Source organism: Camarhynchus parvulus, chromosome Z, assembly GCF_901933205.1.
Source record: "Camarhynchus parvulus chromosome Z, STF_HiC, whole genome shotgun sequence".
Taxonomy (NCBI): Eukaryota; Metazoa; Chordata; class Aves; order Passeriformes; family Thraupidae; genus Camarhynchus; species Camarhynchus parvulus.
Window position 1 is genome coordinate 54,960,256 of NC_044601.1, and position 25,153 is coordinate 54,985,408.

General features: G+C 38.5%; 1 protein-coding gene across 2 annotated transcripts in view; it reads right to left on the reverse strand.

Moving 5' to 3' along the window:
* Window positions 1-1,375: 1,375 nt before the first annotated feature.
* Window positions 1,376-25,153, reverse strand: part of PARP8 (poly(ADP-ribose) polymerase family member 8) — a 120,187-nt gene continuing 96,409 nt past the window's right edge. For both annotated transcript variants that reach the window (XM_030968228.1, XM_030968227.1), the window contains 11 exons: window positions 20,024-20,149; window positions 18,335-18,400; window positions 16,991-17,058; window positions 16,637-16,685; window positions 15,810-15,922; window positions 15,568-15,640; window positions 14,571-14,640; window positions 12,469-12,545; window positions 11,441-11,510; window positions 7,902-7,986; window positions 1,376-7,273 (listed from right to left, as the gene is read on the reverse strand). In XM_030968228.1, coding sequence (XP_030824088.1) covers window positions 7,171-7,273; window positions 7,902-7,986; window positions 11,441-11,510; window positions 12,469-12,545; window positions 14,571-14,640; window positions 15,568-15,640; window positions 15,810-15,922; window positions 16,637-16,685; window positions 16,991-17,058; window positions 18,335-18,400; window positions 20,024-20,149 — 900 coding nt within the window. In that variant the 3' untranslated portion in view covers window positions 1,376-7,170. The remainder of the gene's footprint in view (window positions 7,274-7,901; window positions 7,987-11,440; window positions 11,511-12,468; window positions 12,546-14,570; window positions 14,641-15,567; window positions 15,641-15,809; window positions 15,923-16,636; window positions 16,686-16,990; window positions 17,059-18,334; window positions 18,401-20,023; window positions 20,150-25,153) is intronic.

Genomic DNA, 25,153 nt, shown 5'->3' on the forward strand with positions numbered 1-25,153 from the left:
TATGAATTAGAATTGCTTTGCTGATGATAAGCTCTGGCTTTTGTTGAGAAAACCATAAGCCAGGAGTTCCTGTATTTTGCTCCAGACCCAATCCCTGGAGACTTGTGCTGTTCTTGCTTCTGCAGCAGTCACTGTTCCTGCTGCTAGTGTAATTCCCACAGCTTCAGCATCTCACAAAATGCCAGTTTTCTGGAACTGGCTGGAATCCAATAGCTGACGCCTTGCACATGGGCTTGCTACAAACTGCTGACGCTAAAAGGGTCTTTTGCCCTGTTCAGAGGCTTCAATTTCTGTGTGTTGAATTACACTTCTCTCCCTTAACTGTGAATGGAAAATGTTTGCAACATTTAAGAATTCTTTAATAAAAATGCCAATTTAATATTTTTTCCAAGCGCTGTTCTTTTTTTCATCTGTTTTGACACTAGATTTTTGCAAGGCACTGAGCCCTTTGCTTCATTCCTTAAGTTTTCTTCTCTTAAAGTGTTTGCACTGTGCTGAGCGCTGTCCCTCAGCTACTGCTGGCTTCATTCAATTGACGCAGCTCTATCTAAGTTGCCTCAGGAGGACAAATCCCTCTTGGAGGGGGCCTAGGCTGTGACCCCTGTGCAAAATTACTTATTTCAATCTGCACTGCACACTAATTCCAAAATAGAGAAGTTGGTCAAGTGTGCAAACACGGCTTAATATCCTTTAAAGTCCCTTTTTGCAATGGTGATATTTTCTTAGAAGAGACTCTGATCTTCCTCCTGTTAAAAATGCAATGTGTGCATTTGTAGCTCTTATCCATTGCAATAATTTTTTTACTGCTGTCAATTACCGTTTGGATTACTAATCCCTTGGGTCCCACACAGAACTTTTCAACAGGTTAATAAAATATACCAAAGACCTTCACAGCAGAAAACTTAATATTGGTGCATATGGAGAGAACTTGTGATGTAGCCATTTGGAAAAGAAGTAAATTAAACCAAAGCAAATATAAATTCTGTCCCTCGTGCTCTCTATGGTACCAATTCTAGAGAGGTCTGAGACTTCCCCACTGATTCAGCTCTTCTTTTTTGAGTTTGGAGGTTACTGCTTCCAAATTCAAGATCCCCAAAATTTGGAATATCTCTTCTATTAGAGAATTCAAGCTCCAGCCTCTACACTTAAATCAAAGGCAAACTATCAGTCATTTAGAGTAGCAATGATGTGTCTTTTTGTCTCTCTGACAGTCATATTTGTGTAACACACTTCACAGCAGTCAAAATAATAGTAAGTACCACTTTGACTCTTTCAATCCAAAATCTGCAATCACAAAATAACAAATTTAACAAACAAAAGGTAAAACTTTCAAAAGTTTCAAGCTACATCCACCCATATAATTAAATGAGCTCACAGGCAGTGAAAAAAACAGTGCACTCACTGAATTAATAACCAGTCCCACGAACATCTGCATATTTTATGAGTTGCAGATGTGTATTTATACTTTAAACATAGCCACATTAAAGTATGACACAGTTTGTCATATATTTGCTGTGTTTTCATGACAAAAACAGCTCTACAGAAAAACAGAGAACTTCTTTAAAAGCAATTATAAAAAGCATCTTGAGACATCTTTATGCATTTTATGATACTGTACATGCAAAATAATGCTTTTATTATAGTTGGGTAACCCATTCAGCTAAACACAGCAAGAAAAGCTAGTTTTACTGTTCATCTAAGTGTTTTTAAAAAGATCAATGAAAAAAAATTTACTTCAAAAATGTGTAAAAGCATGGCATAACTTTTAGATGTCATTGAGATTAGCAAAAGTCAAGAAACTGCTTCAGATGCAGTTTAATTCTTAGATGGCTGTTTTAACTTCCAACAGAGTTCTCAAAATAGTGCCCAAATGCCCAGTGCTTGTTGAACAAATTCTGATTTATTGAAGGTAAACATTTACATTGGCTACAATGCTATAGCTGTTACAAAGCTGAATAAAAGAGGCTTAAATAGCAATAGAAAGCAAGTGCAGTAAAAAGTGAATAGAGAAAATATTTGGCCTTAGTGATCTTCTGGCAGTATTTACATTATCTCCATTTTGTTAAATATTTGAGTAACTCTAAGGCACCATAGGCTAAATAGCAGGCTGCAGTATGATTTTGTGCACAGAATTTAATAAACTTATTTGGAGAAAAAAAAGGCTATGGTGTTAAAAAGAAACATTGGCATATTTTATGTTTACATAAAAGACTGGCTGTTTGTTAAACTTCAAAGATACAATATATACTAGGTAAGTTCAAAAATTATTTTTAGAACATTAAATTAAATGTCTATGTATAAGGAATATTTTTACTGACTTTTTGATAAATGATCAACGCAATCTTCTCAACAGGTTTTTAACACAGTAGATATGTTCATCTAAAAACTAATTTTTTTTCCCCTTTACAAAAGCCTTATGCCTAGTACATGTACAAAATCCCAACACAAAGTGTAATGGGCAGTAATTTACATCCTAGCTATTCTGTGTCAGACTGAAACTTAGCAGGAGCATGCAATCAAAACACTATGGAACAGCAGTTCAAGCTGCCTTATTCCTTCAGCTCTTGTCAGTGGCTGTTGCTGAAGCCAGTGAGCAGGAGTACAACACTGACATGGCAGGACAGACAGAGGAGGTCAGTGCTTTCAGACCTGTTTCCAAACACAAATTGGGAAATTCAAACTCCGGGCGACATCCTTGTGCACTTCACACAGAATGACGCTCTGCTTGGAGCAAAACTTTCCCATTTTTATTTATCCCCTTTTATTTATCCCCGTTTATTTATCCCCTTCTGAAGCACATGTCACTACACTCCTGAGTGGAATTTTTTAAAGGAATAAATTCATCTGACTGCATTCAAGATCATTTCTGAACAACTTCAGGTGCTTCACAGAATGCTAACTGCTCTACAAGCAACAGACCTTGCTCAGTTTACTCAACAGGCTCATCCTTCACCTTGAGGTGGTGTTTGTAATGAAGAAATTGCACGGACACCAGATTAACACCTGAATTTTGCAAATAAAACACCACAGGATGCTGTGTGCCACAGGAGAGAAGAGAATGGGTGGCCAAGGCCATTCCAGCTGCAGCAGCATTGCCAGCAGAGGCTGCATGTGGTGAGTCATGGCTCATATTCTTTGTATCTCACTTTCATTTCCCAGAGCCAAGAAAAAAATTTGTCTAAATTATTATAATTCTTAAGTAATAGATAGTACTTTTGCATTTGCCTATGGTTTGGGTTTTTTTTAGTATCTCCTTCTTAACCATGAATCTCTTAATTCAGTTGTTCCCTTTTGGATTTTTTTTCTATTTTGTATTTATCCTTGTAGAAATTATGATAATTGTTTTCACAGTAGTAAGTGATTATAAGCAAAGTTTAATTGATCTATGCATGAAGTCTTAATCTGGAGTGACTTTATATTTTTATTAACAAAGGACAATCTTAGCATAACTCATCAGATGCTTTTTTAGTACCAACAGCTATTATGTTAAAATCATTCCGCTTCATTAAGAATTTTTTCAAGGGCTGTAGAGGAAAAAAATTAATCTTAAAAATTTCCAGTGTCATTGACTAGTTCCTGTAAAACATTAACCAAAATATTACACAACCTGGCCACTTTATGGTAAGTAATAGGAAGCCAAAGATTCATTTATCAAAGCAGTGTAGTACTGTTGAAGACAACAGGGCCATGTTGATTCATATCATAGAAGAAGATACCTCAAATTGCTTAATTCAGCCCTTGAATGCTCAATACTTGCCTGGACCTCATGGAAGATTAAAAAGCATCTTTCTGGATTCCTTTCACAATATTTAAATACTCAGCAGCATAAATACAGCAATTCATAATTAGGGTGCAACATCAAAGGACTAACACAATTTTTTTGTCAAACCTTTCCACTGTGAGGAGGGCTTGCATTTGGTTGTAGGATGTAGCAAGAAGTTAGAAAGTTATTTACCTATAACTCCCTTGGTTGCTCCACATTGGGTATGGTGACAGCAATGACTTCATGGAAATTTCTATCAAGAGAGATGGCAGAGCCTGGGAGTCTATTTGCTTTGATTAAAAGCCATCTTTGGAAAGCCTGCATCTTTTACAGCAGGAGTTACAATGACTGGTCTGTCACTACTATGTGAGCATGGTAAGCAAGGAAGGAAAATGGAAGGGCTCTGGGCATAATGCAGGGTCTTGCTCTGGGATTTTTATTTTTCATCCCCTGGACTCCATGTTAATGCAAGTTATTTGGAAGCATTTGGCTACATGCAACTGCCACCTTTGCATAAAACCTCAAAAGAAAATCCTTCAAAGAAAATCTTATCCTCAGGCTTTTTCATTCCAGTTCTTGGTGATAAAAGTCTTTTGGCTTTCGCGTTTCCTATATAAGGAGTAACAGGTGCCAAATGAACATGCCTCCTTCCCCTCATCTTTTGAAAATAATGAGAACTAATACTTTGTTAAATGATCTGAAGATTCAAATTCCCCTGCAAATAATACAAAGCCTTGGAAGTTTCTCATTAATATACTGGGTAAAGAAAAATGTGACTGAGTTTCTGGCCAAAGAATTTTGTTCTAGCTCAATTGCTGTTTATGTGTGACACCAGGCTTATGTCTCCGCACTATAGCCTAGTGACAGCTTTTCAAGTGGCCCAGTTGCCCCAAGCATGATGCTGGGGCATGCTTGGACTGCTCCATACTGCTATGGGCTGTGTATCCCCACACTGCAGCTTGGTTCTGCCAGTCCCTTTTCCTGCCATGCACCACGTGGGACCTGAGCTGCTAATGCCATCTTGTCCCTTCAGAACTACCTTTCTCCCTGAAAGGTTTTGCCCTCTTCAACTGGTTTGTAACCCCTGTGCTTGTCACATTCTACCTTTTACTCTTGTTCACTATCCTTCTCCCCTCTTAAGTCAGTCACCAAAGTTCTCCCTGAGACAGGCACAACAGCAAGGCCTCAATACAACTTGGAGTCCTGCTTTCCCCCACATTGTCCCTTGCTGTGGCTTATCCATTTAAAGCAAACCTCTGAGCAGTCTTAAAATTTGGCAGCAATGTATTTTTCTCTTCCCTTTCCTGGGGTTGTACTTATGATGGCACCATGCATGACCAGGATCACAACCCCACAATGCAAACAGAGGTCAATTCATTAGCTACATTTCAGATTCCTTTCTTCAAGGGTTTAATTTCTGACCCTGCTATAAACTTGAGGAGACGGGGAAGATGACTGTTTACTTGGCTTCTCCAGTTCACTCATTCTCAACTCTCTTTTCTCCTGTTCTTTTTTACAAGAGGCATCCCAGAGTGGTGGGCTACCAGCTCAGGAAATAATCATAGAACATCTTTGTGGACTTGCTTCCCAGTTTCTTTTTGTTAGGCAAAACAGAGTGATTCAGACACACAAGGTAGCACCATTACAGAGATGGTCACGCCAGGGTTTCAGCTCCATTTCTGAATTATATTGACTTTTTGCAGTCACACAACCTATGTCAGTCGTTACGCAGACAGACAAATTTCTGGAAACCTCTTTGTTTCAAGAAGTTAACCTGTGTCCCAGCATGAAAGACAACAACTGGAGTAGTGTTTCTCTAATTTAGAGGTCCACCAAATGAGAGCGCAAGTCAATAGAACTAACACCAAAATGGGGATATGCAAACAGAATTTGCTTTACAAGTCTGGATAACTTAGAAAAATTAACACTAAAGCAAATAAGTGTAGAATGCTAAAATACATCCCATGTATGCTCCTAGGCCAAATACCACTGTTAACTTGTAGGGCACTTCAACTGCAGCAAGTAATACAGGAGTGTAGCATGAACTAGAAAGAAGGAATCATCCATTACAGCATATCTAATTCAGTTCTCTTTAAAAGAAACAAACACAGCTGTGCTCTCTTGTGCTGTTATTTGGTGCTTTAGTATCTTTATTATGAAAGTAACATAAGAGAGGTTTCAGTCTATTTTTGCTTTCTGAGGTGGCTCACAGAAGTTGCACAGATGGGAAAGTTCAACTGCTCTCCATATTCAAGGGTGTGATTGATGCTTCAGGATAACCACCATGAGGGCTGCCAAAGGCATTCATCAGGGCACAGGATATGCTTTTTGTCTTGGAGACTGGACCCTTCTCTATCTGTGTTGCCATCCTACTTACTTGGAAAAAACAGTAATTAATTTAAAAGACAGAGATATTTAAATTGATTTCTTATAGCTTAGAAATTAACTAATAAAACTAATTTACCAAGACAAAAATCAGTAGAATTTTGCATTTGTATATATTTTCTTATGTACCAACAATCAATTCAACCATAAAAGCCTTAACTCAGCACATACTTGAAAATTTGTGGATAAATTTCATCACAGAGCAATTTCACTGAAGTTAAGATGCAAACATTAAAAAACCTTGTTGATCTAATGAAATTGTAAAATTTAGTATATAAAACCAAAAATTCTAAAAAGAAAATTAAAAGCTTTAGGTGTTTCTGAGGCTTGTACAGTTCAAAAAATACAACTGAGATGCTTAATGGGTAAGACAGTGTTCCAGAGAAAATAAAGAAAGCTGAACATATACCATCACATTCATTTTGCTTTGTTGCACCCAGTAAATAAAAAATGCATTGTTGTTTTCACCTTTGAGTCTAAATTCTAACTGCATTTGAGTAAAATAAAAAGAATCAAAGACAGCTGCAGGTAACCAATCTCTTCAATTTTACATATTCCAGACAACCTTTTATTGTGTTTTGATACGAGAATATTTTACTTATTGCAAAGTATCCTGCATAATACAGGTGCTCCGCTATAAAATCTTCTCTCTTACTTGTAATTCAGTCATTCTAAATTTAAAATACCAGTATGCAGTACTAAAACTTCCAATTGAAGTTTAGTATAAAAATATCAGCACAAAAGTCCTTTTTAATGTCTGCTTATTGTGAGCAACCCAAATGCCTATTTAATTATTAATTGTTTTAGTATAATAATAGACTTTGCACCCCTACAGTTGCTAATTGATATCATCTCAGGTATTTTGATGAGATACGAAATACTAAGTAAGAAAACAGTAAGTATTCAAATGGTTAATTTGCTTAGTGTAGTAATAATAAATTAGTTTTTTGCATCTTCTTCAGTTCAAAATCCAGCTTTGAGACTGAGGAAGGCTTCACATCAATTAAATAAGAGTGGTCCTTTTAACCAGTAGCAGTTTGATTGCCAATGACTCGAAGAATCTCTTTATGAATGTTTGGTTCCTGTGTATTTATACTTGTATCACCCACTTGACCATCTTCATAACTAAAAAAAAAGGTACAGAAAATAATATCACATTAGTGTTTAATTAATCTATGTAAAACATCAAAAAAATCTCATTCTCTAAGTGCTTATTCTGTATGTTCACATGTTTCTACTGAGGTGCTCTGCTATGCTTCATCTTTATATGCAGACCCTAAACTCTGGAGAGTTTAGGAGGTGGTAAGGCTGCCATTGTCACTGAAACCCTGAGGCTGAATTAGCCACTAGGACCCTAAGGGGACAAATATTAGGTGAAAGAGGGAAATGCTCACAGCACAGACAAGAAGCCTTTAATGAATTTCTCAGCCTAAATATGCACAGCCAAACAGAAATTGTGCTTCATGATACATGGACAGACTTACTATAACATGAAGTAATGCCATTGAACAGGAAAAATAATGAACTCTCTGTTCATTTGTATTAAAGACATTTACTAAACTTACTAAACTTCTGACACTAGCTTATTCGTACATTTCTAGCACAAGTAAGTACAATAAAAGATAAAAAATGAAGGTATACTGAATAGAATTAGGAAGAAATGTCTTTTATCTACTTTAATTACAACTGTGGAAGGAAACACAAGAAAAAGGTCTAGTATGAAGTTAAATGTTAAGAAAAGCTTTGTACTCACACAAAGAAAAATCTTGTACACACGTGATCCGTGTTGGGAACTACCCATATCTCCCCATGTTTGTGCAGATCAGGTGAGGTTATCACTATCAGAGAAAGAACAAATTTCCTAGTGATGAAAATGTCTGGAAAACACTGCTCTAAAAGATTTTGAGTTTTATATATCTTAAATTGTCTTTTGGGAACTTGCAGCTTTCCTCTACATGTCTGTGCTGCAGTGCAGATTTTGAGTTGGCTGCTAGTACAAAAACGGAGATGAACTTGATTCTTGTTTCCAAAATATACTTTTCCGAAAACACAGATGTTTGATGTATGGGAGAAAATTGTTAAATTGAATGAAAGCTTAAAAATGCACTTATTAAAACCTGAACTTAAAAAGCCATAGAATCACAGAATCACAGAATTTCTAGGTTGGAAGAGACCTTTAAGATCATCAAGTCCAACCCGTGTTCTAACACCTCAACTAGATCATGGAACCAAGTGCCAGATCCAGCCTTTTTTTAAACACATCGAGGGACTGTGACTCCACCACCTCCCTGGGTAGATGATTCCAGTATTTGATCACTCTTTCTGTGAAAAACTTCCTCCTTAATTCTAGCCTGTATCTCCCTTGGCGCAGCTTGAGACCGTGTCCTCTTGTTCTGCCTGTTGTTGCCCGGAGAAAGAGACCGACGCCCAGCTCACCACAGCCACCCTTCAGGAAGCTGAAGAGAGTGATAAGGTCACCTCTGAGTCTCCTTTTCTCCAGGCTGAACAACCCCAGCTCCCTCAGTCGTTCTTCATACAGCTTGTGTTCCAAGCCCCTCACCAGCCTTGTTGCTCTTCTTTGGACACGCTCAAGCATCTCAACGTCCTTCCTAAACTGAGGGGCCCAGAACTGGACGCAATACTCAAGGTGTGGCCTCACCAGTGCCACAGGTGCTCCTCAGGGCTCCATTCCAGGGCCAGTTCTGTATCAGTGCTGGAGGTGAGTGCACCAGTAGCAGGTTTGCTGATGATGCAGACTGGGAGGCGCTGTGGATAATTTTGAGGTACAAGAGGCCTTGCAGAGGGGTCTAGATAGATTGGAGCAGTGAGCAATCTTAAATGGAGTGAAATTTGTCAAGTCCAAATGGTGGATTGTGCACCTGGGAAGGAGTGACACCAAGCACAGGGGTGAAATGGAAGAGGGGTGGCTCAGGGTGGGTCAGCAGTGCCCAGGCAGCCCTGAGGCCAAAGCCCATCCCAGAGCACCGAGCAGGGCACGGCCAAAGCCCAGCCCAGAGCACCGAGCAGGGCACAGCTGGCCCAGGGAGGGGATGGGCCCGCTGGGCTGAGCCACGGGGCGGCCTCGCCTGGGGCCTGCTGGGCCCTGCAGGTGGAGAAGGATGGGAACATCCTTCAGTGCTTCCTGAGGAGGGAAACAGCTGGTGGGAGGGCTGGAAAACATGTCCTGGACACTAATGGAGGGGTTTGGCTTGTCTGGTTTGGAGAAAAGGAGGCTGAGGGGTGACCTCACCACTCTGCAGCTTCCTGAGGAGGGCAAGGGCACAGGGAGGTGCTGAGCACCTCTGCCTGGTATGCAGGGACAGGATGTGTGGGAATGATTCAAAGCTGTGTTGGAGGAGGTTGGGACTGGACATTTCAAAGTACTTCTTAATTGAGAGGGTGGTATGCTGGGTTGGACTGGGGTAGAATTAATTTTCTTCCCAGTGACTGGCAGGGGGCAGGTTTTGGATTTGTGCAGAACACAGTGTTGACAGTATAGAGATGTTTTTGTTATTGCTGAACAGGTCTCACACAGAGCCAGCCAAGGCCTTTTCTGATTCTCATTCTGCCACACTCCAGGAAAGCTGGGGATTACTGGGAGGCTGGGGGGAGACACAGCTGGGACAGGTGACCCAAGCTGACCAAAGGGATATTCCAGACCATGCAACATCATGCTCAGCATACAAAGTGAGGGAAAGAAGGAGGAAAGGGGAGAGATGGTGTTGGTCTTCCCAAGCAACCTCTACATGTGATGGGGCCAGGCTCTCCTGGAGATGGCTGAACAGCTCTGTTGGAAGCAGTGAATTAATTTCTTGTTTTGCTTTGCTTGCCTGCAGGGCTTTTGCTTTCCCTTTTAACACGTCTTTATCTCAAGCCATGAGCTTTCAGGCTTCTACCCTTTGGACTCTCCCCAGCCCTGCTGGGGGAAAGTGAGTGGCTATGGGGCTTGGATGCTGGCTGGGGTTGAACCGTAACAGCTGGTCAAACTCTGGCTTCCTACAGAGTGGTTGGTGTGCCCAACCTGTCAGTGTTTAAGAGGCATTTAAACAATGCTCTTAATGATATGCCTTAAAGTTTGGGCAGCTCTGAGTTGGTACTGAAACATCCTGGTTTATTTTATTCTAACATTAATGTAAGTGCATGTATATTCAATTTTTATACTATTTCTTTCATAAATTGCAATTTTTAACAAACATTTCTTGCAATTAATTTTACATAAAATCTTTATTAATCATCTCCCCTAAACCACCTTCTTACACAGAGAAATGAATATGAAAGCTGCAAAATGTATTTTACCAAATATTTGAAATTGACTCTTATAAAATTGGTAATCCATTAATAAGTGCAAGGAAAGAAAAACATGGATGAAAAGTCCTTGTGAAAGATGTAATTTACATTTAAAAATTCAGGCATTAAAGGCCAATTAATTAATATTGTTCCATACGTAAGTTTTAGAACTAAAATTCTGTATTTTCTGTACAGTTCAAATTGCATTTTCATGTTGACTGACACATCCTTACTTCTATAAAGCTGAAAGATTCTATTTTTAAATACTACATTTTCCACATTCTTAATTTTCGCTTTTTAAAACAAACAAATGCTCAAAATGATAGGCAAATTGGGTTAATGTAATTTCTAAGACTAGCCCTTAACTACAGGCATACTTCTTATTCAAATGTCAAATTTGTTCTTAAAACCTGCTGAGGTTTCACTATTATTAACAGAATAGCCAATTCACTATTATTAACAGAATTTCACTATTATTAACAGAATAGCCAATTCTTTCAAGAATGACTGTACTCAAGCATTAGATTTTAACTTCCCAAAATTTCTGAAGCAAACAAAGAGAAAATACTGGTTGCCAGATTATCTATATGCTTGTTTGAACAGTGAAAATTTTTTGGAAATTCTGTATTAAAGGTGTTTTTTCTTGACTTTCATGTGTTTAAAGCATTTGTCAAGAGCTTGCAAGAAGTCAGTGCTACAAATAAAGGACATGACTTTGGTTTTCTTGATGGTTTAGGAAGAGGATCACATTTGAAACACAGACCTGATGATCAGTCACTATATGTATATGATATTCCATGACAATTCAGCATCTGCTACAGGTTCTGTTCAAAGAGGGGAAATGTTCTTACTGAAGCATAAAGGTCAGCTGTTGAGCAGGTACTCCTACACCTACCAGTATTTTCTTACCTAAACAACCAACTAAAGCACCCACTGATTTGCAGCCTGTAACCTGTGCATCCTGTGGCCATGACTAAAGCAGCTTCACAAGAGCTTTCAGCTTACCTTCACATAAGGCTATGCATTTTAAGTTACGGCTTTGCAAAAATTGCGACTGCTGTCCTTTCTTCTGGGACTGAGATGTAAAAAAGTGAGAAAATAGAATTAGCGCAGTAAAACAAACAGAGACAAAAAGCAACAAAGGTGACAGCTGCTATTTTCAGTGATTTATTAATGAAAAATGTAGAGGCACTCTTCCTAAAATGTCTCTATTTTATTTCTAAATGTAAAAGAATTTATAAAAAAAAGCCCCTATTATTTATTTGCATTATTGTAGGAGATATTTGAACTCCTTTATCCAGAAAAACAATATCCAAAAGTGCCTAATTATTAAAAAATTAAAAATATTATCAGAAATATCAGTGTTACTGAAAAACAAATTAACATCAGGAAAAAAAAAGGAAAAGAAAGGTAAATTTAGTCACTAATTCTTTGGTCACTACCCTGATATTTTATTTTCCTTCCTACTTCTGAGAGCTTCTATTGGGACATGCCAACTACCTTCAAAGGCAGATTATTCTGTAATTTGTATGTACTAATCATGGAGACAGATATAAGATAGTTTCTTGAAATTTAGCCCTGTGCACAGATGCTGTGAGTTTGCTTTAGATACAGCAGAATTGTAATGGTTCAACACGTAAAATTTGTGAGAAAGAAAAGAATTACTTGCTATAAGTTAAATTCTGCTCATTTCCCAGCAATAATCATTCTCAATTTCTTTTGCATCATTGTTCTGGAAGTCTAAAATTCAGAAGGGAAGGGGTTGCTAGGGGCCGTAATGCAACCTGTATTTCATCTTCATTCTCTTCCTAAATTCTTCTTGGAAAAGAACGGCACAAGGTCTGCAATACGCTCCATAAATTTTTACTAGAGCAGGTGAACTGTATTTGATATTTGCAGTCTCTGAAGTTGTTGATTTCATTCAATGCAATAATAGTGGTAAGTTGCAGAAAGGAAATATTACCTCTCTTTCAGCTACTGAGTTCCCAATAATAAATCCCACAAGTCTTCTAGAGACGGTTGATGTACCATACCTGCGATGTATTACTGCCCTTACTGCCTGAAGCTGGTTCATCTTTAGCTGACACCTTCTGCTGCTTCTTGTTCATCCCTAGGAATATTAAAATCATGTAAGATACCTTGGCCTGTAAATACCATAAAAAGCAGAGTTCAGTATGAGAATGGAAGAGGTAGTACAGTGAGAATCACAGTCTGTCTTTTGCATGGCACTCAAAAAGCTGGTTAACTCTGTCACAGAATATCACAATATAAATCCTGTAAATTACAGGTGCCTCTGCATGTATTGCAAAGACTTTAGCAAAGTCAAGTTAGCATTAAGTAGGTGCAAAAGCAGATAAACCTGAGCTTAAATGCTACTGAATTCAGATCAGGAATATTCTTATGTGGTGACTTAATGGGGCTGTAGGTCAGCATGTCCTCAGTCCACTTGACCCTATTCAGGCTGAAGTAAAAATCTGATTACTGTGGGTGTGAAGGCAAAAATCATGAAAGAAAGAACTTTAGATATACATCTTTAGCACTTTATGGAATTTTATTAAAAGTCTAATTAATTTGTATGAATAGGCAATTTAAGTTCTGAAATCTACCTTGGTTTGATCTCCTTATCTACACACAAAATATTAAATTATTAGTCAGTCACAATTGATCCAATTCCATCTCAGAAACTGAAACATCTACATTTGCCTCAGATTTCATTCATATTGCTCATGTTGGTTTATATAAAATTCCTGTTTTGCATGATACTATGGGCTTCCCTATGAGTTTCCAGCATCCTGTATTTCACAAAATCATGGAATAGTTTGGGCTGGGAGGGGTTCTGAAAGATCATCTCATTCCAACCCCTCTGCCATGGGTAAGGACACCCATCTTCTGCTAGACCTGGTAGCTCTGAGCCCCATCTAACCTGAACTTGAACACTTCCACTATTTGGTGCTTTGCAAATATGACTGAATTATGGCAAAGCTTAACTCTTTGAAGGAATGTGTAGGACTCCTTCATCAATGTGAATGTGCAGGCCTCCCTCATGGTTTTTACTGGCATCAAGGATTATACACTTCAGTGGAACACAAGCCTCCTTTCTGGAGGAGACAGGATGGAAGAGGCCAAGACAGGCAGAGAGAGGAGCAATAGCACATTGAAGTTGACAGAGCAGTATTGTCCAAAAGGAAAGACACTTTGTTAAATAAGGATACTTCAACCAGCACATTTAGTGAGACCTAAGAATCCTTCATACTCATGTAATCTCTGACAAGCTAAAAGTGCATCTAGATATAACTGATGTTGAAGTTCCTCAAATAGTAGCTCAAAAAGCTGAGCTCCTAAAACATGAGCTAGAAACCCTGAGTATCAGAAAGCAAACCAAAACTCTCGGAATCATCTACACGCACATGAACACACATTAAACTATATACCTGCACTTTCATATGTGAGGAAATGGTAAATGCTACACACCTAAAGAAGAAAGTCATGGTATTTTAAAATCCCTTTGATTTCTCAATGTACATATCCACTGTCTGGTTTTTAATATGCTTTTGTTTATTATTTAATTCTTACATGGAAAACTCTGCACAACTCACTTTAGGATTCAATAGTAGAACAAATTATGTTCCTTCTCAGGCTAAAATAAACACACTAAACTGTACTTTCTAATGTAATCTTGACATGGTGATACTTGGGAATACTCTTAAATATACAGTTTTGAACATTATTGATCAATACTTGTTTTGTCAGATGAAGTCATAAAAGACCATGAACTCATGGGTAAAGTTAGATGGAACTTAGGCAGGTATTGACAAAAATCAAAAATCAAAAGTTGGATTTCAGCTGAATCATCAATACCTACTACATATAGCATTCAGTATTAGCTAATATTTACTTCAAGCACAGCTTAAGAATTCTAAGCACATTGAAAAATAAGGACAGCGTTTAACACAGTAATTTTCCATTTTCTTATTATTTATAAAAAAGAATAATTCTCTTTTTGGAATAAATTGAATCATGGTCAATGAAGATTAAATTGAATATAATGTTTTAAACAGCGAAGCTATAAGAAGAAACAGCAGAATAAAATACGCCCCTATATTTGTTCAACTTTAGAGTGATCTATAAATATCACCTGAGTAACCAAATGATATGCTTGACAATGGACTAAGGTAGATTCCACTTCCAAACATTGCACCGTGGAGCTGAAAAAGAGCAGAGTGATTACTTAGCATTAATTTGGTTACCTGGATAAAATAGTAATAATTACAGGAACAGATCATATCTTAACATGCTTACCCACCTTACTAATTTATTTCGGGTAATTAACAGTGTTCAAAGAAGTGTTTTTAAAAATCATGCCCAGAGTATAAAACTATTTTATATATATAACCTGGAAATTATGTCCAAACAAAAAACCAGATGCCCACACAAAATTTTACATAAGACTTATACATAAAATTGTGGTTTCTGTTTTTAAATCTAATATTACTATGGAGGATGTCTACAAGGAGTGTTTCTGTACTTGACCAAATATGCCCTGGGATCCTCTTCCAAGGTACATGGACTCAGCTCTGGGGAGAGCTGCTAACCACAATGCTAAAATACTCTGCATTAGAGCTCCCCAGTCCCTCTGTAGTGCCTACTTTGCTCTGCAATAATTGTGTCCTGATGATTCAGTCTGAGAAATTTGCATTAGATCCCTTATGGCCAGCACACTTCATGCTTCCATTGCCAAAGAAATCAGAGAGGCAGACAAAGTGCTGCAAGCCCAACTCCTGTAACTCTAGCATGTTTCTGGATCCTAAGACACCAAGACAGTTTAGGCAGCTCTGACTTTCACTTGCAACTGCTTTTAAGCAGTACCAAGCGAAGCCTCCTAGAGGTGCTGCTCTGCAACATAAAACTGAAATACTGATTCCCACAAAGAGATTTTCTAGACGTTTTAGCAGAACATTACTTCATCTTAATTGCATCAGAAAAGTAATTTTCACAGGAAACAAGATGATATTTGAAATTATCCCTTCTTCTAGCTATATAGGGCAACCAGAATGAAACCCCCTGAAAACTTGCCAAAGGTAGTATGTAACCAAATGTGCACAGGTTAGCTAAAATCTCTTTTGTTTATTTACCTGCAGCCTCGTATTGGAAGCAACAACTAAGCCGTTCCTCAGGATGGAATGCCAATTTTCAATGTGTGAACCACTGAATAAAATGAAAAAGAAAGCAATAAAATTCACAGCATAAAATGCAAAAATTACATCAGAAACCTTTTAAAACAGTAGATTCACAGCTGCAAACCTCAAATGCCAGAAGTAAAAAATATAGCATGGCATTTCAATAACCTTTGGTTATTAGGAATATATGTACTCACTGAAATGCAAAGGTACTTCCGTAGAGATTTTTAGCAGCTCGGAAATTGGATTCTTTGGCTGGTGGACTGCTGAGAAGAAGGAACTGGTGGGGAGTGTGCATAAACTTCAGTTGCTGTCAAATATAAGAGTGCACATGTGAATAGAAGTTGATTAATATGAAAGTATTGTAATTCTCTGATGGCAATCCTTAAGGTATCATGCTTTTCCACACAATACATGACTGCATCTAAATAACTACATGAACTAAGTTGAAACTGGTCTCACTCCCACAGTTTCAAGCTGAAATCAAATAGTAGAGAGTGACTTTCAGTTTATGAAACATATGGAAGTTTTTGGAAAATTTAAAATGGCTTTAGTAATTAAACTGAACCATTTCATCATAGTATTCTATCAGAGCTGACTTTGAATTAAGGTTATTTGGAAGGTTGCATATTACTGCGCCCTTAATCAGAAGTTACTTATATGTGGATCTCCTGATACAGCATGTTTGTGTGCACTGCTTTCTGTACAATTCTGCATCTAATATTCTATATGGTAAAAAAACCAAAAAGTGGTGTTTTTCTCACCTAAGCCCAGATGATTACAAGGTAGACACCTGAATTTGAGGTATGCACCTCAAATAGGTTTTTTATGAACATTATTCCCTTGACTTGTTTCAGATATTCACATGCTTCTAAAAATCAGGACCTAAAACTGCCTTGTCTGTTAAAGGAGTCCATGCAATCCGTTTGAATGCATACACCTACATTTTGCTAGTAAACTCCCACCTAAAATGCTAATGCATAAAAAAGATCAGAAAATAATAATAAAACCCACAGACACTTACTCTATTCACTGGTAGCTTCACAATATGTGATCTATTACTAGATATAACCCTAAAATAAGAAACAGATGTATTAGACGTAGTAACCAAACCAAACTTAAAAATATGTTATGAATGGCCATCACAAAGCACCCAGCTGCAGGCCTCTAAACCTATCAGATGGAAGTAGGCCAAAAATTAACTAGAAAATGAGATCAGATGACCCAGATGAGGTCCAGAAACAGTTCAGAATAGCTGCAGTTGAAAATACCAATGTTAATTATTAGGCTGACCTTATACCACATTACACTGGTCAAGTGATTATTCATTACAAATGATAATTTAATAATTATTATCTCATGTGAATCAACTTTATACCATTGTAGAAGAGGATGTGCAAGCGGGTCCTGTTTATCCATCTGCTTCTTTATTTCCAAGTAAGGTGCCTAGAAAAGAGAAATTATGTTATTTCTACATTGAATTTTTTATGTTACATTGCCCATGATTTCATCTATTAAAATGAATACATTATTAGTCTGAAATCACAGCTTTACTGATATGCAGCATAGTAGAGTTATAAATGTGTTTTGACAACAAGAATTAATATAGCGATTATTTTCCCTAGAGTAAGATAATAAGCATATAATTAGCATCAAAATGACTATATTATAGCAAACATTGGTGATCATAGGAAGAACAGAAGAAGACATCTATTTTTGTGTGGCTCTTGATTAAGGAATTGGGACTTTACCAAATTAAGGCTCTCAAAGAAACCCAAAATAGTCCATTTGGTGTTTTCAACTGTTTCAAGGTGTAAGTGCCATGTCATATTATAATTTCTTTAAAAACTGTTCTTGATTTTGATCACAATGCAAAGCATCCCTTTAAAATTCATTAGTCAAGAATTATTTTAACATTTGAAAAAGCAGAACTGTAATTATTTTTTATTTTTAAAAGTCATCATAATAAATCACAGAAACACCTGATTTTTAAAATTTTTACAAAATGTTACATAAATTAACAAAAAAAGTGAGTTTTAATTTTCAATTTATTTTATTCCTCTCTATATATTCTTCACTCAAGAATCCCAAAGTATTTTGTTAATACATAGAGCAAGATTAAAAACTGTTCTGAGGATGCATTTATATAGCAGTTGGAAAAGCAAGATATATGGAAGAGATTTAAACAACAATTTATAATCAGCTGGGTTGTTTGGAAAAGGAACATAAAAATAAACAGAAATACAACCACCAGATATACCATGAGAAATAATGACAGTTAACCCAAGAGACCCAACCCTCCAAGTCCCCAACTATACTTAGTTGATAGAGAATTTTGCTATAATAGAAATAAATATCATGTCATTTAGAATACTACTCAGAACATTGACACAAGATCAATTTCTTTTGCTTTGGAAGTGAAGTCTCTGGCTTTGACATTTCCAGAAAGGTAGTGATTGGTAATTGTACCTCACTACAATGTCTCATTCTGTTGTTATTATCTCTCATTTAAACTTCAAAAGATCTGAGTTCTACTTCATTACTTTTATTTAATTGGCATTAGGGATAGGTTTTGTTATTTTGAACAAACATTTCAATATCATTACAGTTATATAGGAAAGAGATGATACTATTGACTTCCCAACCCATCATTGGCAGGCAATATAAACATCTTTCAAGTTTTAGAAACAGTGATTAATTAGGTAAATATTTTTACATTTACCTGTGTCATCTCTCTGATGGAAGTGATACTGTCCAATGCTTTCATGACTCGGTCATAGTTCTTCTTCTGATGTGGCATAAAATACACAAAAAAGTTCAAAGAGAATTAGTATTTGGCTCTAAAAAACCTGAATTCTTTGAGTGTGTATAAACTAAAGCGAGGAGAAATGTTGGGCAAAACAATTCTTTCAAACATATCAAACCATTAACTTTCTTCAACAGACTGTCATTTATCATCCAGAAAAATTCCTTGAAAAAATATTGTTATGATCTTTCTTCTTTGAATTTCACTGGGATCTCCAAAACACTCCAAAAATCAGATTATTTTTAAACAAATACTTGTAACTAAATGCAGTTATTTGGACAACATGCTCTTGAGGCAAATAATGCAGTGACCCAAACAGATTTTAAATAAAATGCATATAAACAGCTGTGTTTCCTTTGCTAGCAGGTCTATAAAACTTCATAGATCCTTCAGTGGTCCCTCTGTCTCACCCTGATCTTTGCTGACCTGCTGCTTGGGAGCCACTACCTGAGTGAACTGAGTGAACAGGCTCTGAGCAGTCCATGCTCCACCACTCCACAGCAGCTCCACTGCTCCCCATCTTTGGGTCTTGCCAACACATTACTGAACACCTCAGCCTCTCCTGACAAAGAACTCTAGCTAGCTGGCCTTTTTCAGAAAGAGAGAGATGCATCCCAGCGCAGGACATGACGAGTTCTCCTCTATGCCTTTGGGGAGATGGCTTTAGGGAGATGGAATATTCACAGCTGGAGGGCATTCCTAAAAGGCAGCATTTGGAGCCCAAGGAGCAAGTAAGGCAAGCACAATTCTCTTTATTTCAAAACTGATGCTTGTACAAAACTCACCTATTAACATCTCATAAAATTACATACAAGGAAATAACTGTTTGCCATGAGAAAATGAGATGACAGCAATGACACTTCTAAGAATGAAAAGATGGACTGGAAATCCCCTGGCTTACATGACCTCTATCTCTCAAAGGCCATCTTTCTTTTTGTGTCCAATGTGCACACTGAGAGAAAAACACTTAGAATATAAAATTTTGCATCCAGAATTTGTTCCTTAGAAGAGTTTATTGGCTTTAACATAACCTACACTTTTGTCATGGTTTAAGGATGGTATTCTCCAATATACAGTTCCCATTGAGAACTAGCACTGCTCCTGTCCTCTTCCCACTCCTCCTTACACTCCCCACCTGCTGTGGGAGAGAGAATTGGGAGGCACAAAGAAAAAGATCACAGGTCAAGGTAAAAACAGTCAGCTGGAAACAGCAATGAGATAAGAAAACTAGCCACAAACAACATCCAACTGCTCCCTCTGCCAAGTAAAATGGTAACTCTTTTCCCTCTTTTCCCTGGAAGAGACTCCTGTCCCCCTGCTCCAAGAAATGATGTGAGGTGGTACAGAATAACCTCTGGGTCTTAGCCATACCCCATTCTGGCTACTGTAAAAATTAACACTGTCCTGGCCAGAACCAGGACAAGTCTATATTCAAGTACTTTCTCAGAGACAATAATAAAAGATGCAATGTTTTGAAAACACACTTGTGCTATATTCTGGAGCTCTATCACATAATAAAGGAGACTCCTTCATGAGAAGTCTTTGCTTTGAAATCTCATGTATGACTAAAACCAAGTGATGACATAATTAAAGGTAGCTACTTACCCTGGGGTTAAAGGCCAGCATCTGAGGATCATTAGGATCAACTACAGAAGGGTATGGCTCAAAAATGACAACTTTCCTAGGTGATTCTAATGCAGACCGACACATAGATACTAACAGATCAACTACCTGGGGATAAAGAAAGACATATTTATTATGTTTATTCAAAATAAATATTTTTATAGTGTATCTTCCAGTCCACCTTTTTTTACACCTTATAGATATATTGTATTTCATTGTTACCTATATTGCCCAAACTCTGTTATCCACAGGAGATAGTTCAGGACCAAATTTTTTCACTGACTTCAACAGAGTTTGGGGTCAGCCATGGCTTATTATTCCATGTGTATATACATAGGACCAGTATCTGGTCCTAAAAGTATTGTAACTTCAAATATATTGCTTGAAGTGTTGCTTTATCTTGTGCACACATGTGAATTCCTGTATCAAATTTATTCACCAAGGAAGTGAAATTAGTGTATCTCTGTATAGACACGCCAGTAAAAACTTTGCTCAAGAACAAGGAATAGTCTGTCAAATTTGTACCACTTTCTGCTCTTCTCCTGAAGACTGTAATCACAGAAACACTTGAAAACATTGCTTCTGCTAAACCCATAATACTGCAATGCTTTAACAGTCATCTGCACAGCTCACACTGGGGCATTCTCTTCTTTCCATCCTGCTATACAAAATTACAACACTTCTTTGATTATCTTTGATTTTCACAATTTCCCCACAGGATTGTGCATGTAATGTGCACATAGACATGTGTACATAAGTAAATACACCACTTAGACACAGATTCCCATGTAATTGTTTCAAAATATGTAATTCAGAGGTTAAAAATAGAATACAGCAATAACAAAAACAAGAGAATGCAGCTCTCTGGCAGCTGTGAAATGTAAATTCAGCTCATAATGAAATCCAAAATTGCTACATTAAAAAGTAGCTGCAGATTAACTCATTTCCTTGTGTTTTTTCTGTGCCTTCTGAAGACATTCCTGTGTGAAAATGACTTTTCCACAAAAGAAAGGAAAAGCTGAGACAAGCTGGAGTTAATAGGTATTCCTGGTTCCTCCCACAAGTCCACATGGATCAGATCTCATCTCACAGCTCACATTCATCTAGACGATTTTCTACATCTGTCATTGTATCTGATCATTTGGATGGAAAAAAATTACGGTCCTTTAGAGAACCAGAATGAAAATAAGAATAATGATGAAAGGGGAAAAAGAACTGTGCTGTGGTGAGTCATATAGCTGCCATTCTCCTTCTCTGCTCCTTCAGTATTAATGGACAATTTTCTCCATCAGTTTTAATATATTCTGTTAGTTCCAGTTACTAAATATCTCACATATATTGAAAAATGAAATTACTTAAATAATGATCCCTTCCCCAATTGTTCTCTGATTACTTTCCAGTTCATACAATCTGTATGTGAGATGAATGTTTAGAAATAGGGCATATGCACCAGCATTTACAAAGGAGATCAGCAGCCAGATCAGGCAGCAGACTTGCCCCTGTGTAAATGTATTACTGTGGAACTGAGCATGAGTTCACCCTGCTTCTGAGAAGCACTTCTTAGTCTGCTGTCACAAAACACTCCTAGGGAAGAGCTGTTTGAGTCCCCAGATCCTTTAATGCAGAGACTCAAAGCTGTCTTGCCTTATGATTTGCATTATGGGACACTGCCTTAAAACTGGCACAGTTCTACTCAGACATCATCCCTAAGTCCTCCTTTAAACAAACTGTTGACTCCTAGATTGTTTCCAACTCTGCTTTTTTTTTTTTTTACACCTGATTTCCCCTGAGATCATTGTTTTGAGTTGATGCAATGCAAAACAACTTAAACTGGGAGGTAAATCTAATAGAAACCCTATAATAGAGCCTTGCATATGCATTCCTTGGGAATAGGAAATGCTGTGGATCTAGCAGATGTCCTCAAAACTGGGTGTGAACTCCTCAATCGGAGGTACTGAATAAGTAAGGATTAAAATAGCTGTGTGAAGGACAAGACAACACTTGCTGATGACAATTCCTCTTCTGATATCAATCCCTCAGACAGGGCCTCTCACTCTCAAGAGACTCTTTAGAGCGAGTAAGAACTATCAAGAAATCAGTCATCTAATTTTCAAGCATTTTGCCTACATGACTAACACAAGGCAACCTGAGTTCAGGATGGAAAGTTTTAGAGAATACAAGCACTTATTATTAAGGAGAAGCCACTGGATTATTCGGAGTGACAAAGTAGGGTTGTGCACCTCAGGAAACTAGCTGAAAGCACAAAAGACAAAACAGGATATGATTTCTAATGATGGGAACCTGTATTTAGGCTTCTTCATTAGACAAAATGGTTTGGAGGAGGATTAATCAGACAAAATGTGAACACCTACCTTTTACTAGTCAGCCTAAGCTTGCTAGACTCTTGGAGAAATAACCACTGTGCTGAGTCTATGCTGTGATTCATACTCTAGAATTGATGATTTTTTTTTTTCTGAGAACAGGAATGGGGGGCTCAATCAGATCCCATATAGTGAGCTGGCTGCAATGCTATCACTAGAAACTTAGCATAATTTAGCTACCTAGGTCCAATGGGACAACAGACAAAACCCCTTATCTAACTCTTTTCAGCACTCTTAAGGCTGTAATCGCTTCAGAATTTTACAGTAAAGCTCTGTAAATGTAGAGGTACTTCAGAGATCTACAGCAAGCTCTGCACATGCCTGCAACACTGATACTTAAATAAAACAGAGTGAGAGCTAGCCAGGGCCACCTCTCCTCTGCTTAGTCAGCTCAACTTTAAAAAGCTCATACCTAATTCTTTACTCATTTTAGGAAAGCAACCTTCCAGCTGTTCAAAGTTATTCAATAGGATCCCCTGGACAACTGTTTTCAAGGAGGAGGGAGCAGATCAGAGCTGTCAGATCTTTAAGAATGTCTTCCATAGAGTGCAGGAGCTCTCAATCCCCATGTGTCGGAAATCAGGAAAGGAAGACAAGATGTCAGCATGGATGATTCTAGACCTGCTGGTAAGACTAAAAGGAAAGAATGAAATGCCCAGGCAAGGGATGCAGGGACAGATATTCTAGGAAGAGTATAGGAATGTAGCCAGCTTTTGTCAGGATGGGGTGAGGGAGGCCAAGGTGCAACTGGAGATGAACTCAACAAGAGATGCAAAGAATTATGAAGAGATTTCTGAAGGCATATGAGACAGAAAAGGAAGGTCAAAGAAAGCGCACCCCTCTTTGAACACAACTGGGAAAATGGTAACTGCAGACAATGAGAAGGGCAAGGAACTTGACAGCTCTTTGCTTGTCTTCACTGGCAGTCTCCCCTTCACACACCTCTTGAGTTGATGAAACTCAAGACCGAAAGCAGGGAAGCAAAGTGCTTCCCATTGTCAGCAAAGATTACATTTGAGAGTCCCTGAGGAATGTGAACATAGAAAGGTCTATGGGACCTGATAAGATGCATCCCAGAATCCTGAGGGAACTGGCTGATAAAGTTGCCAAGCTACTCTCCATACTAACTCAAAAGGCATGGCAGTCAGGTGAAGTCACAGGTGCCTGGAAAAAGGGAAATATTGCACCTATTTTTAAAAAGGGTAGAAAAGAGGGCTCTAGAAACTACCAACCTGTCAGCCTCACCTCTGTGCCTGGGAAGATCATAGAACAGCTCCTCCTGGAAGCTGTGCTAAGGCACGTGGAGGACAGGGAGGAGATTCATGACAGCCAGCACAGCTTCACTGAGGGCAAGCCCTGCCTAACCAACCCAGTGGCCTTCTGTGATGGAGTGACCACAACAGTTGACAAGGGAAGGGCTACAGATGTCATTTAAATTATTTAAAACAGTCTCTCCCAGTATCCTTATCTCTAAATTGGAGAGAGATCAATTAGATGGATGGACAGTTCTGTGGATAAGGAACTGGTTGCCTAGTTGCATCCAGATGGTAGAGGTCAATGTCCTGATGGCCACTGATGATGACTGGTGTCCCCCAGGGAGCAATACTATTGTGGGAATAATACTATACAGGGACCAGTGCTATTTAATGACATAGAGAGTGAGTTCAAGTCCTCTCTCTGCAGATTTGCACATTACACAAGCTGAGTGGCGCAGCTGATGTGCCTGAAGGACAGGAAACCATCCAGAGGGACCTGTACAAGCTGGAGAAACTGGCCCATGGGAATCTCGCCAACTTCAACAAATACAAGGGCGAGGTGCTGCACCTGGGTCATGATAACCCCTGCTATCAGCACAGGCTGGGCATGAACAGCCCCAGAGCAGCCCTGCCCAGAAGGGCTTGGGGGTGCTGTGGGTGAGAGGCTGCAGATGGCCCAGCCATGGCACTCACAGCCCAGAGAGCCAAACGTGTCCTGGGCTGCATCCAGAGCCTGTGGGCAGCAGGGCAGGGAGGGGATTCTGCCCCTCTGCCCTCATGAGAATCCACCTGAGCACTGTGTCCAGCTCTAGGGTCCCCAACATAAGAAAGAGCTCCAACATCTGTTGGAGCAAGTCTGGAGGAGGGCCACAAAAATGATCAGGAGACTGGAATGCCCTCCTGACGAAGACAGGCTGAAACAGCTGGGCGTGTTCAGCCTGTAGACGAGAAGGCTTTTGGGAAGCCTTACTGCAGCCTTTCAGTACTTAAAGCAGGATGACAAGATAGGGAAAATCTTTTTAGCAGAATCTGCTGTGATAGGACCAGAGGTAAAGCTTTCATACTAAAGGAGGGAGATACAGACTAGCTATAAAGAAGACTTTTACATTGCGGGTGATAAAACACTGACACATGGTAGACGCCCCATCCTTGGAAACATTCAAGGTCAAGTCAGACAGGGCTCTGATCTAGTTGAAGTTGTCCTGGCTCATGGCAGGGCACAGGACTACATGACCTTCACAGGTCCCTTACAACTCCAATTATTCTATGATTCTATGATTCTAAATGTACACGCAATGTAACATGTGCCTGAATTAAAAAAATTAAATGCTCACAGGACTTCAGGCTGCGGAAGAGCTGGGGCTTCATCTGCATACCTCCTTCCATTTCTTACAAACCTAAACTGTTATCCCAATATTCAGTATCTAGATATTACAAATCCAGTGGTCTTCAGACATCAGATGAAGAGCTGCTGT